The sequence below is a fragment of the Sphaerodactylus townsendi genome, linkage group LG04 (genome assembly GCF_021028975.2).
Source record: "Sphaerodactylus townsendi isolate TG3544 linkage group LG04, MPM_Stown_v2.3, whole genome shotgun sequence".
Lineage (NCBI taxonomy): Eukaryota > Metazoa > Chordata > Lepidosauria > Squamata > Sphaerodactylidae > Sphaerodactylus > Sphaerodactylus townsendi.
Window position 1 is genome coordinate 82860128 of NC_059428.1, and position 14464 is coordinate 82874591.

General features: G+C 39.3%; 1 protein-coding gene across 1 annotated transcript in view; it reads left to right on the forward strand.

Annotated features, from left to right (window-relative positions):
• Positions 1-14464, forward strand: part of BCLAF3 (BCLAF1 and THRAP3 family member 3) — a 42298-nt gene that overhangs the window by 11728 nt on the left and 16106 nt on the right. Inside the window, exons 2-7 of the mRNA XM_048493964.1 lie at positions 7087-7163; positions 7779-8357; positions 8700-9359; positions 11283-11461; positions 12766-12874; positions 14245-14308. Of these exons, the coding sequence (XP_048349921.1) occupies positions 7123-7163; positions 7779-8357; positions 8700-9359; positions 11283-11461; positions 12766-12874; positions 14245-14308 (1632 nt within the window). The 5' untranslated portion in view covers positions 7087-7122. The remainder of the gene's footprint in view (positions 1-7086; positions 7164-7778; positions 8358-8699; positions 9360-11282; positions 11462-12765; positions 12875-14244; positions 14309-14464) is intronic.

Below are 14464 nucleotides of genomic sequence, written 5' to 3' on the forward strand. Positions count from 1 at the left end.
ATCAGAGAGGAACTGTCATGGTATATAAAAAGAAAGTTCACAAGGTCATCTTCTAGGGAGCAAAAGGTTTACCCAGCAACAAGGGCCAGGATCTGGGAAGTCTGGGGGCAACCAGCTACAGCTGTGTTGAAGTGAGTGAGGTGTATTTAAAAATATTTTAGGGTTTTTACTTTGTTGGCCTCCAGGGGGCGCAGTTTTTAGACTAGCGACACCAAAATTTCAGGCTATCATCAGGTGACACTCCTAATGATACCAGCCAGGTTTGGTAAAGTTTGGTTTCAGTGGGAGCTAATAGTAGATGGATCCTTTTGAGGGTCCAAAACTTTGGACCCCCTGAACCAACCTTCACCAAACCTGGGTGGTATCATCAGGGGGGTCTCCTAAAGATACTCTGAAATGTTGGTACTGCTAACATAAACATTCCTCCCCTGACAGGCACCTTCAAATTTTCCCCAGATTCTCCCTTTAAATCATCCCCCCCCCTTCTGAGTGGATTTAAAGGGAGAATCAGGGCTTACTAGTAGCTGCTGCATTTCCCACCCTTGACTTATATGCAAGTCAATAAGTTTTCCCAGTTTTTTGTGGTAAAATTAGGTGCCTTGACTTATATGCGGGTCGACTTATACACGAGTATATACGGTATGAACTATTCTCTTCTAGTCTTCAAGTCTGTTTTAGTTCTAGTGCAGTGATGGCGAACCTTTTTGAGACCGAGTGCCCAAATTTCAACCCAAACCCCACTTATTTATCGCAAAGTGCCAACCCAGCAATTTAACCTGAATGCTGAGGTTTTAGTTTAGAAAAAAACGATTGGCTCCCTCTTCCTCTTCCCCACCCGCTCGAGCAGGGGCCAGCCTGCTCAAGCCTGCAGTAAGTCCTGCGTGCACTGCCTCTCTAGCATCTCTGCCTCCTCTGTGCCCCCCCCCTTGGGCACCAGCCACCCGCAGCACAGGCACCAGGCCCGCCAGCCGAGTCCTTCCTGTTCACCGTGGTGCGCACACCTCATACTCAGTGGCCCAGCCAGCCTAGATGTGTGTGTGTGGGGTGTGTGTGTGATTTTCTGCCCCCCACATGACAAACTCTGTGTGCGCGTGCCCACAGAGAGGGCTCCAAGTGCCACCTCTGGCACCTGTGCCATAGGTTCGTCATCAATGTTCTAGTGTTATAGTATTGCTGAAGTGTTCTGTATAGCCTTGTAGTCTTATCTAGTATAGTCTTGTCTTGTGTAACCTTTCAACTGCTAAGTAACACTTTCCTATTGGAAAGAACATCTTGTGTGGACAGTTTTCTTTTCCTAAAGAGATAAGAGGCTGCAGTGTGTGCAAGAAGACTACTAGACCTTCTTCTCTCCTCTAAGTAGCTCCTCTTTAAGTCTGCTGAGAGGAACTGCATTTTATATCTTGTTCAAATGCTCTGGATTTCTAGCCTACATTGCTAACAATGGGTTTTATTCATATGTGTATTTGTAAAGGATTTTCAAAAATGTGAAGACATGTTACAGTATCCACCCACTTGCCTCAAGCAGACTAGTCTTTGTCTTGGCAGTCAGCATCTTCCCATAAAGGTTGAAGTCTCAGTAAATGAAAATAAGCCCTTGGAAAGACTTTTAAATTATATCTTTATATCTAAAAAAGCATCCAAGGTATAATGTTTTTTGGCTAGAACCATGCCTTGAAACACGTCCTGGTTTCCTGTATTTTAATTGTTAAAACGTAAAGAAACAAGCTAAGATCCAAGTTGCCCTGCCTTAAAAGATTTTAGGATTACAGATTTTGGACAGATTTTAAATTATTGTTTAGTTATCTTTGAAAATTAGCAAAACAAATTATGAGCAATTTCCATAGTAAACTATTTTTCCCCCTTAAAATTGCCCATGAGGCTGTTAAATTACTTGACTTTAGGGTTAGATTTAAAGGCACAGCATGTATGAACATTTTCTTTCCACAAGGCAAAAGGAGTTTCTCCACTGGCATTAGGCTTGCTCTGTTTATCCTGAAGTGGATGATGTCAGTCATTCCCACGCTACCCATGTGTGTCTGCATTGCTGATTTGGGCAAGAAGGCTTGTTTTCTTGGCTGTGACTTCAGTCACACATATCCAACTTGTAGTTTGGTAGAGCTGTGATTTTTATGATGATTTTCTTGGCTTACTGTGATCATCTGGGACATGGAGCAGGAAAGTTATTTTTTCTCATAAGTGACAACTCTGTAAAGAGAACTCTTTAAACTTCGGATATATTATTGAAACTGTAACTCACAGGGGGATACCATATCCATTGGTAGGTACTTTTGGAAGTAGAATATTAGCTTCTAAAAATACCTCTAAAATTAAACAATGAAGAGAGAAGGTAAGGTTAATATCTAGTAGCTGAGATTCTGCCAGATGTCTCCACTGACAGAAAGATTTCCATCAGTGGAACACAAGGTTTCTGCATTATACTTCCTACTGTACCCCAAAATTGCCTTCCCATCCAGTCTTCTCCTGAGGGACAAGATTCCCCTGATTAAGGAGAAGAGAGTTGTTGGGTGATAGGGGTAGGGCTACAGAAATTTCCTGTCCCTTTGTTCATGCTGAAATGATTGGAAGGATTCTAGCCCCATATCTGCCAATGCACTTTATGGGAAGGGAAAGCATTACCAAAGTGTACCCCTGTGTATGAGTGCATATTAGGGAACTGCTAAGTTCACACCCATGTCCTGTAAATGGAGGGATTTGGGGATTTGGGGAGAATACAAGGGAATTTTTTAAATGTGTAAATTTTTAGAAACATAACAAAACCTATCAAAATCTTCTAGTAAAAGAAATGTTCTTAATAGAACAGTCTTTTGGCAGAGACTTGCTCTCTGGCATTTTTTAACAAGTGACAGAGGGATCTTCATTGACTGAATTCATCTTGTATGCGCTTCTGATGCGTAGATGTCATATGCTGAATCACTAGTTATTTGGTTATAAGACTCTGGGTTCTTAGTTACCATTTTCCCAAGGTTAAAAATTCAGACTCCTGAACCAGGAAAAGATTGTTGTATAGGGTGTGGTGATCCACCTGCCATTCTACACCTTTTTATAACTGATTAGTCTTTCTGGTAGCGTGTGATGGTTTAGGGCTGTAGTTCTAATATTGTCCCACCCTGAGGTGCAGAATGTCTTTTTCTTTTCAAACAAATGCCCTTAAGAGACGATAGAGAACTGAGACAGGTTCAAACAGATTAAAAGGAACATTTATTGAGCAAATAAAGATGGAATGATGAAGAAAATTAGCAGATGGAAATCAGGCAGGGGTAAACTTTGTACAATTGTAGTCTGATTCTGCATGGACAGCAGCGGGTTCATGGAACCCATTTCTGCTGCCGTTTACACGGTGGCTGCAGGAGCCAGCCAGGATCCTGGAGGCAGAAGACAGCATGGTTCACATGGAAACACTGTGTTTCTGTGTGAACCATGCAGCTGAGAATCTCCCCCAACCCATTGAAGAATGCCTCCCGTCTACCTGCATGGCATGGCAGCCACCTTTTAAAGTATCCCCTATAATGGCAACTGCCTGGGGAATCCACCACAATGGTGGAGGGAAGGGGGTGTGGGGAATGAACGCTCTTGCTTGCCGTAGTTCACACAGGCAAGCAGGAAGCATTTGCAACCCAGGTTTAAGTTAAAAACTTGCAAAAATAGCAATTTTCATTAAGCCATTAAAATGGGTTAGCATCGTTTTGGGTGCAAGTTCTGTGGGAACTCCCCACCACCACCAACACTTTTAAAGAGGACCTCAACTCATTTTAATTGGCCCGTGCAGAATGGGCCTTAGGTTTCTGTCACAGAACAGGATTTTATCAAGCTTTCTGAGTTTCTCACCTTGGATGTTATATTTCATATGAAGGTGAGGTTTTATCTTGAGTTACTCTTGGATACTACTGATTTATGGATTTGGGCAGCCCAATCCAGAGTGTGTGTGGGGGGAGGGGTCAGACCCACCACTGGAGCTGATGCAGTCCTGCGCTGGTGTGTGTGTCCACCCCATTGGTGCATGGAGCAAATACACAGGTAATGTTTCTTGTGGTGTATCTCCACTGCCCCTATGGGGGATTCCTGGAGCTGGTTTTGTTTTGTTTCTTTTCAGTTCCCACATTGTAGGAAAGCCCTTTAGAGAGGGCAGGATGCCACTCTGGACTGGGCTGTTAAAGACTCTGCATTCTAACAAGCTGGTGTCCTCTCTCTCAGTACACACAGCTTCTTTACTGTTAGATACCCTCTCTACAAAATCTCCTTTTAAAGCAGGTCACTAGTACACTAGACAGAGAATCCTCATTTAAGTGTAATTTCCCTTTTAACAGATTTAGGAATTCCTCTATCTCCCAGAAGATATACTCCGTTCATCGTTTATTTATGGTCACTGTGGAAATTCTCTCTCCAGCATTTCACCTTTAGTAAATAGACCAGTAAATAAACTTCCAGTTCATTTGTCTATGTATTTCTGCTCTCAGCATACACTGACACACAAAATTTTAGATCAGATTCACTTTCTGACTGAAATCTTCTCAGGATAGATTTTCACACACAGTTAAGGGACTTGATGTTAACACACAGGAATCCAAATCTAAAAGCCCTTCAATCTTTTCCCTCTCAGAGAGATACCTCCTCCCTCTGATAGTCAGCTGGTTTTTCCATTAGTCAAAGCACAGGTCAGCTTATCCAATCCGAGTGCTATTCACTTCCCATGAAGATTTTCCCCTTGCATTCCATTTGTGGCTTTTCTTTGTTTTTGACTGCACTTCCAAACCTTATTTATCTGTGCAGGGCTTCATAAAACTTAGTGGGATTTGGAAATAAAATTGCTTAGTTTCTTATATTCTAGCAGTTCTGCGTCCCTAACAGGGATTTTAATTTTTGTGAGTGGGTATTTTGAGCAGCCGCCCATCTGACAAACTGCTTTGGAATCTAGAAAATTGCAAAAGCAGCTTGTGATGAGGCATGGGATTCTGCTGGTCATAGGAGAAAGAACAGCCTTCCTTCCTGCAATGGTAAGAACATTATAAAACACACCAGATACCTTTGCGTTTGCTCAGTTCCTAGTGGCTTTGTTTGAATTCTGTGACAAAGTAAATGTATTGTAGCCTGGCGATATAAATAATTAATAATTTCAATGATAAGGATTTGTGTAAGGTTTGGAAGAAAAGAGGCAGTATTAGTTTTATATCCTGCTTTTCTCTACTGTACAGAGTCTCAAATCTGCTTATAATTGCTTTTCCTATCCCATAGCAGGTGCCGTGTGAGGTAGGTGAGTCTGAGAGAGTTCTGAGAGAACTGTGGCTAGCCCAAGGTTACCCACCATGTTTCATGTGGAGGACTGGGGGGGGGGGGAATCACCATTTTAGAGTCTGCTGCTTATATGGAGGAGTGGGGAATCAACCCTGTACTCCAGACTAGTGTCCACCACTCTTAACCATTGCACTACATTGGCTCAAATATTGCTGTTCAAATAAATTTGGCAAAATGATTTTGCTACCAGACATTACTCCTTGTGTGAATATCTTCAACTTTGCTAGTGTTTTCTGCTTTGGGAATCCAGTTACCTGAGGACTGAGGGTGCAACAGTGGCATAGTGGTTAAGAACACTCTAATCTGGAGAGCCGGGTTTGATTCCCTGCTCTGCCACTTGAGCTGTGGAGGCTTATCTGGGGAACTAGATTAGCCTGTGCGCTCCAACGCACGCCAACTAGATGACCTTGGGCTAGTCACAGCCCTTCAGAGCTCTCTCAGCCTCACCCACCTCACAGGGTGTTTGTTGGTGGGGGGGGGGGAGGGAAAGGAGATTGTAAGCCCCTTTGAGTCTCCTTACAGGAGAGAAAGGGGGGATATACATCCATTCTTCCTGTAGCCCCTGTGTCAGGTAAGTATTGGTAGTCTCCGTGACAGTGTCCTATTTCTTCTTTGCACTGCTTTGTACTCCAATCAGTCCTTATTTTGAGCGGTGTTGAATTAAGGAGGGGGTGGCTGTTCTGTTGCCAGGCTTCACTTCTGATCATACTGTGTTGACATCTGACTGAACATGCCGCAGAGATGCAGGCCAGTCCTGATGGCTGCTCCTCATTGCAGATAAATTCCAGGAGTGCAGCTGTTCCATAGCGTCCTATCTGCAAGGGAGTGCTGCCTTTCAGTATAATGCAATCTGTTGTAACAGTGGGAGTTAATGCTTTGCATTTCCCAAGGTTTGAAAAACTAACAAAGTATTGTCCTTGCAGAACATGTGTTTTTCAAGGCTGGCCTTACAGTTAATCATCTAGGCACCAGACTGACACTGATATGTTAACGTGTTAATTTTCCTAAGAAAAATCAGCAGCAGAGCTAGTGGTATGAATGGAGGCAAGTTGATGCTCAGGCATGGTTTCTGAAGAGGCAATATAGAAACTTCAAAGTGTACCCACTCCTAAACATTTAAATGATAAAATTGTTAAAATGGTTGCTTTTAAAACTCAAACTGAAATAAGCAAATTAACTGTACTGTGGTTTCGATACAGTAATAGGCAGAGGCATCTCCTGTTTTCATTGATCATTAAAAATATATAGCCCTCCTCACTGTAAGCTTCTGCCATTATCTCAGGCCTTTTGAAGTAAGTTTTCCGCATGGTCTATAATCTTGTGTTAAACAATTTTGACTGTATTATTTTTTTAAATATTGTTGAGATTATAATTATATTTTATTGTGAGCCTTGCTTTTTTTCTGAACCAAGTGTTGTAAAGACAAATATGATGGAATTATGTAATCTGTTAACTGGTAATTTATAAAAAGAGTATGTTCAGTTTGTGTGTGTGTTAAGTAATGTCAAACCACTTCCAACTTATGGCAACCCTATTAATTTATGACCTCCAAAATGTCTTATCATTTACACCTTTGTTCAAGTCTTGCTTTCAGAGGGCCGAAACTTCCTTTATTGAATAAATCCATCTTGTGTTGCTATTTTCCTGCCACTTTAATTTTTCATAGTGTTATTATTTTTTTCCAGTGACTCTTGTCTTCTCACATTAGTAAAAATTGTTAGTATTTTCAATTGTAAAGGATTTCAATTAGTGAACAATGGTTTATGTTTCTTATAGATTATATGTTCAAAAAATTGATAAGCATATGAAAAGATGGTTAGATCAAGATCAAGATCACCGCGATGGAAACGAAGGTAATGCTTCAGTTGTCCTGAAGACCATGTAGGTGCCAATTTATTTGCTATTAGCAAACACTAAATGATTCTGTAGGAAGGGGACATCTTATGATTTTGTAAATGTAAATTTCCATCATGTAAATACATTTAGAGTTTACTGTGACATAAGCTGCACCCAATTCACAGACCCACAGGATTAGCTACTCTGAAAGCATTGTTCACTGTTGTGGATGAACAAGGGGTGCAGGATATGCAGACCGTCATAATGTCTTCAACCAAAACAATCTCTTGCTGTGTTTGTGTTATAGTAGATTTATTACTTAAGTATATTATTACTTCTATGTATATAACCTTCAGAAACCTCCCACTTGCATGATGAGAGAAATGCATATCCAGGGACTGACTTCTGTATTGAGATCACTTCTCAATATTTCAGGGCAGGTGTTTCCTTTTTTAAAAAAAAAGTTATGAGCTAAAGTTACAAGTTATACCTGCAGCTAGCCAAGTACAATAAACTTCTCTTGACACTAGAGGAAAAGGTTTTTCAACATAGTTTGCAAGAAGCATTCAACTTGCTGGTAGAAGTTATATTGCAGCACTTACACAAGAATTATATTTCTCTGTATGTTATAGGTCTCTATCACCTGCCTTCAGGAATCAGGAATACAGCAGACAAAGGCACAATCACTTTAGTTATGACTGTGAATACAAGGGTTACCGGAAAGATCCAAAGAAGCCTATGCCATGGAGAATGGAAGATGGGAAACATGGACAGGTTAATTCTAGATACATGCCACATGAAACCAACCACCATCGAGTTTATGAATGTCAGTCACTTTCACCAACTCTGAAAAGAATTCCTTCAGAAGATGCACATAGTCATAAACCTTGTAGAACACATTCATCAGAACGGAATGAAAATATCAGAAGATGCCAGTTTCCTTCCAGATATTCAGAAATGTCTCGCAAAGAGCATAATCAATCCTTTTATCCTACCAAAGTACGAGAGAGAGAAATGCATGAAGATACTCGAGCTGCTGGAAGTACAAAAGGAATGGCAGCTTTTCATAAACCATTAGGGACTCCTTGTAAGTTTGAAAGGAAATGGAATGAAAATGACTTAAGGCACCAGCAGTTACAAGAAGAAAAGTATACTCAATCACCTCGAAGATTTTCTGGTGAATATATGCCAAGGAGTTCTTTGCAGAAGAGGTAGAGAAATTGCCCAGTTTTTAAAAATGATTTTTGTTCTGGAAAAGTTCATTGCCTGTATAGTAGAAGATTTCTACCCTGAAAGGCATTTTTCTAACATAATAAAACATAGTTTAATTGTGGGCTGCTGGTGGTAGAGAAATGTCTTATCTTTTTAAGTTAATCCTGTTGGTGGTTAGCATATGAGAGGATAAAAAATTTCCCTACTCTTGGTTTGCTTGAGGGATCAAGGGGTGACATAGGTCTAAATAAAAAAAAAATCCTGTGTTTACCATCATTCTGCATACGTAAGTTCTCATTTTCTTCCTTGCTGCAAGTATAAATCACTTTATGTCAACACAGGTTTCCTGAAGATCGTGATTACAGGGAATATGGGCACACATCTAAAAAGGCTAAAGAAATGGAGAGATATGATGACAGAGAAATAACAAGCAATTTGAAAAGGAAGCAAGATCATTCTTCTTCACCAAACCATGAGAAGGGAGGACAACGAAAACTCGGTCCATCTCATCGATCTGTTGAAAAGGTGTACCAAGACAAGTGTAAAATGAAGCTGACTTACGATTATACCAACAAACATCATAGACACCCAGAGGGAGGAAAATATGTTTCTGATGACAAAGAAGAAAAATATGTCAAATTGGAAGACACTAAATATAACTATCCTAAAGCAGCATGGAATAGCAAAAATTCAGAGTACTATAACAATGAAAGAGTGAGCCATACAGAACAATCTCATACTGAAGCCTCTGTTAAATATTTTTCAGAGAAGGGGTACCATTCCTCTGCTAAATCTTACAAAAATGATACTGGTCTGATACCCTTTGATCAAAAAGCAAAGGTTAGAATAAAGAAGGAAGGGGATCTTAAGGGACAGAGAGATATTACCAGTGGTCAGCATGACAACCATCATAAAGTTTCAGATGTGAAGGTTTCAGATGCCCACAATAGGAAGGAAAGGCTTACAGTCAAAGTGGATATGAAGAAAATAAATAAATACAGGTATTGTATTTTTACATTTTTGTAATATTCGCTCTCATAAGGATTTATTAAAGATGTTAAGTCTGTTTGGTACTAAAGCTTCAGTACAGTGGAATGTAGTGGCCAGAATCCCAAAGGATCTGCTCTCTGAAAAATTGTATGCTGAACATTTTTTTGTATCTGACTTTATGTTGCAATTCATTATGTCCCCTGAAAAATTCTTTCTGGAAGTTGGGAAATCCTCTATCAGCAACATTTGATATGATTCAAGGGACACAGCTGGAAAAGAGAGTCACCCACGCATTCCCATTAAATAAGGAAAAAACTTCTTAAGATACTATGAAGTCAATAAAAAGCATTTATAAATATTTTCCAGGATGAGGAAAAAAGAAATAGGCATCCTAATGTCTATCAAAAGTGACTTGTTGGCCTTTACTGTGTCTGGAGTGGTTTACCATGGATACAAGTCTATAACCACATTTAAAGTTTGTTTATATTGTTATAGAAACATAGAACTGAAGGGACTGCAAGGGTCATCCAGTCTAACCCCCTGCACAATACAGAGAATTCACAAATACCTCCCCCCATTCCCCCAGTGTTCCCTACTCTATGCCCATAGGAAGGCAGAAAACCTCCAGCATGCCTGGCCATGAAATAAAACTGGACTATACCACTTCAGTCTGTGAGGCAGAGTAGGTAGAATTGGTGAGAGAGTGCTTGTTTAAGTATTTCTTCCTTAAACTGAATTAACATGTTGGAGGGAAAGGTTTAGCCAAGCCTTCTCCTTTTGTGATGCTTTTTTAGTGTTCAGGACAAGGAGTTTTGTTTGTTTGTTTTCTGTTGAGGTGATCAAATTCCTCCACCCGTAGCAGTTACCAGTGGCATACTGACAGAACATGGCGCCTAGGGCAAGTAATTGCTGAGTTGTACTGTCAAACAACAGTAGCCTGACATCAATAATCCGATCTTGATAACCAGGTAGAAACTTGCCTTCAGCAAAAGTTAACAGTGGGGGCAAAGAAGATTGAACACATGCTATAATGTATACCATATACTATATCACTATAAGTTAAAATGATGAACATCTGATAGGTTTGCTACTAGAAAGGGCTAAGAAAAGGGAAGCCCAGGAGATAGAGAGGCATAACAGACACTCAATTACCAATTCTTTAAAGGTTTTCACAGTTTCCTTTGCCGCTTCCTCATGTCCCACGTCAGCCGCCATGTTCAACTTCCCCTTTCGCCTAGGGCAAGTACTGAAATTGTGCCCTCTTCCCAAAATTGCACTCCCCTGGAGAAAGGTGGAAAGAAAGGGGGCCCTCAAGCTCAGCAGAGAGCTCGTCAATCCAACTGCAAGGAGATAGGGGAGAGAAAAGCAAAGTGTTGCCACTTTAGTTCTCCTTAGCTTGGCTGCAGGTGGCTCACGGTTGCCTCGCAATGTTCTCGGTGCCTCCCATCTGCCTCTCCAGCCAACAAGCGCATTGGGAGGGATGAAGAGCTGTGGTCAGCCGGCAAGATCCCGGCTTCTGCTGCCTGAAGGCACTTCATTCCTTGGAAGGCTTTTCCTCTTTAACCACAAACTGTTCTCAAAGTCTCTGAAAGGAGCAGTTGTTCTTCAGGGGCGGGGGGAAGTAGAGAGGAGGAAGAAAGAGAAAACATTTGCCAGATGCACCTGCAGTTTTGGTTTTGATCTAATTTTCAGTTGGTGATTTTTAAGTGCATCACAATAGCATAATTCGTGATTGTTATGTTTATATACTTGTGTATACTTGTGTATGAACAAAGTACACTGTGAAGTTCACTTTATATCAAAAGTGAAATATAACTTCCTTTAATTGTGGCTTATTCTTTGTTTCACAGTCTTTAATCTTTCAAATGTTATTGTTAGTACTTTGATGTTTTTAAAAAATGAATATTTTCTAAATATGTGCAAATTTGTTCCAGGGCTGCTTCTGACCACACCTTGGAAAGGCAGATGTCGTGTGATTTAGTGGCTGTGGGTAGAAAAACTGAAAATTTCCATCCAGTATTTGAACATATAAAATCTGTGACACAGAAGGTAGAACATAATCCTTCAAACGAATTTACTCAGGAAATCATCACAATTATCCATCAAGTTAAAGGTGGTTACATTATGTTGAAGATGCAAATCATAACTAGTATTATCAAGTTACTATGGTCTTTATTACTTTAGATAGACCCAAGATTTGATGTATCATGAGATGTATCATAGAGGTATGAGAAAATAATTTTAGGGAGCATTAGATGCTTAATACTGGTGAGATATTTTGCTGGCTTTAGAAAGAAATCTAATAGTTTGAAACCAAGAACCCTGGGAAAGTTATTTTTCTAGTGCTTGAGTAAAGGATGATTGAATTTAGAACGGAAGTGCCAAGAAAGACAAGAATTGTCATGTTGAAAGGGGAACCTTGCTCACTATCTGTTGATTTGGGACAGTTAAAAATAAATGTAGGTATATTATTGTTGTTGTTGTTGTTGTTGTTGTAGATTTCACAGCTGCCAGATCTTTAGCTGGTTGTTGGCCTTCATTACAATTCGAGCCTCATCCAGAGGCCTAGGAAGTTGTAATGTATTGGCGTAGTATTCGTGCGGATCCCAGCAGGGCTGCCTTCTGAATTTGACCAATGTTAATTTTGTCAATTCGAAAATGTTTCAAGTGCTGCCCTAGTGTTTTTGGGATGAAGCCCAGCCGAATGCCGATTACCACTAGGGACGACCCTCAGCTGGTTGTGCCATAGGCAGCTGAAGCTTCGATTACTTTCCAAGTAATAATAGTGTTAAATAATAATAATAATAATAATAATAATAATAATAATAATAATAATAATAATAATAATATTGACAAAAACAACAAACACATTGTATCAAAACCGCCAGATCACTTGTTGGTGTTGGCCTTCTATCCGCTTTGAGTTCCACCCTAAATTAATAAATTAGTGACTTCACAGATGCTCTTCTTCCAGAGGGTTCTGATCTGAAAAAGCTGTTTTTCAGCACTTTTTTTCCCTATTAAGGATACAAAAACTGTGCAGGTTGCTATTTTATTAATTTTTCTCTTAAAAGAGCCTTTGATATTAATATGTCAGCCTTCCCATGTCAGCCTTCCCATGTCAGAACTGATCTTTATCAGAGGAACAGCAAAGTAGATTTTACTGGAAAATAAATAAATAAATAATAATAATTATTATTATCATCATCATCATCATCATCATCATCATCATCATCAAATTTATAAATATATATATATATCACATATCCTTAGAATAGCAGCTTTCTGTGTGCCACTAATATAATTTTATTGTGTATGGGTAAGCACATAAAAATAACTTTTAAAACATTATTCAATTTGTTTTTTCAGTTGTACATTGTGAAGTAGCTAAAACATTTTCATGTGTCTTCTTCGCAGCAAACTATTTTAAGTCTTCTGACTTGACTTTACATGACCGTTTCTCAAAAATACAAGATAAGCCAATTACCAAAGAAATTAAAATACATTCAGATCCAGAGATCCACAGGTAAATTGCTTTGTATCTGAAGAAGAATTTAGTAGTAAAGGATACAAAATCTTGATAATGAAATGCTGTTTTATTTTATCTTAGTTTAATATACATGATCCAGGTTTAATTAATTCCTAAGTGGACCATCCTCTTAAGTTACATCCTCCTCCTATGGAAGTTGACAAGTAAATCTCACTCTGTTTCATGGGATTTACTGCCAAATAAGTGTGCATCAGATTGGACAGATTCAGTTTCAGGCGCAATCTGTCTTAACGGAATACTCGGTCAAAGAGAATCCTTCTGGTCTTTTTTCTGCTTATTGTAAAAGGCAGTCCTGTTTTTATATTCTGTCATCCACATTTGTAACCTGCTAGATATTTTGCTACGTTCCATAAAAGCATTAATTCAATTGCTTCCAATATTCTGTATGATATTTAATGAAAGGAAAATTAAACTGGGAAAATCAAAGACCTAAAACTTAAAACGGGAGGTGGGTAGGTTATTTTCCACCAAGTATCTTATCTTATTGCACGACATCACATGTTAGACATTGTTCATATGTGGGGATCTACGTAGCACAGTCTAGCGTGTATAGGCACAATCGATTTCTGATTCTTTTAAGCATTGTACACATTTCAGGCCTATTCATTTTGGACCATAAAAACATAGCTTGAGTGATCAACAAGTGACAGAAAATTATCCAGCTAATAGGAATGTGATAAAAAAGACCTGTTCTTTTATATCTGCTTAAATTTCTTTGTACCCTCCCCCACCTTTATTGTACCCTCCCCCACTTTTGCCCTAAGCTTTGTCGCGTCTTGCTAGTGTTAGATTGGCCTTAACCAAGGCCAGGGCTTTTTCGGCCCTCACTCTTACCTGGTGGAACGCTCTGCCACCTAACATCAGGGTCCTGTGGGATTTGATGCAATTCTGCAGGGCCTGTAAGGCAGAGTTGTTCCATCAGACTTTTGGCTGAGGCCCGAGACCAAAATCTTTATTCTTATTCTTAATTGCATTGTTGCTGGCCCTAAATCCTTAATCCCCTAGTTGCTCTATATGGAATTGGTTGCCAGTCTATTTTAACTCTGATTTAAAGTTTTAAAGTTTTTTAGTTGATTAAAAAATTTTTAAAATGTATTTTACTTGGATTTTTAGACTGGATTTTAATTATTACAATTATTTTAATTGTTTTAATTGTTTAACTGAATTTTGTATGTCATCTATTGCTGTAAGCTGCTCTGAGCCCTTGTGGAGAGGGCGGCATATAAATCTAATTAATTAATTAATTATATTTGTCTGTGTGTGAGATGCAATGACTGTTGAATTTAAACTTTTTCCTGTTTCCATTTGGTCCTTTAACCTTTGCTAAATTGTGCTAATTCCATCAGGAGAATTGATATTTCTTTGGCAGAGCTTCAGAATAAACGAGCTGTTCCAGGTGAATCAGGGCAGGTATGCAGATTTTTCTTAATGTATTTTCAGGCATGTTAATAATTACATTTCACTTTTGTAAACAATTTGCAGTATTTGGATTTGTGTAAAATACATAAGTTTTCTGTGCTGAAGTAATTTTAACTGCATCTGAAAACATTGCAGTTGGTTGCTGCT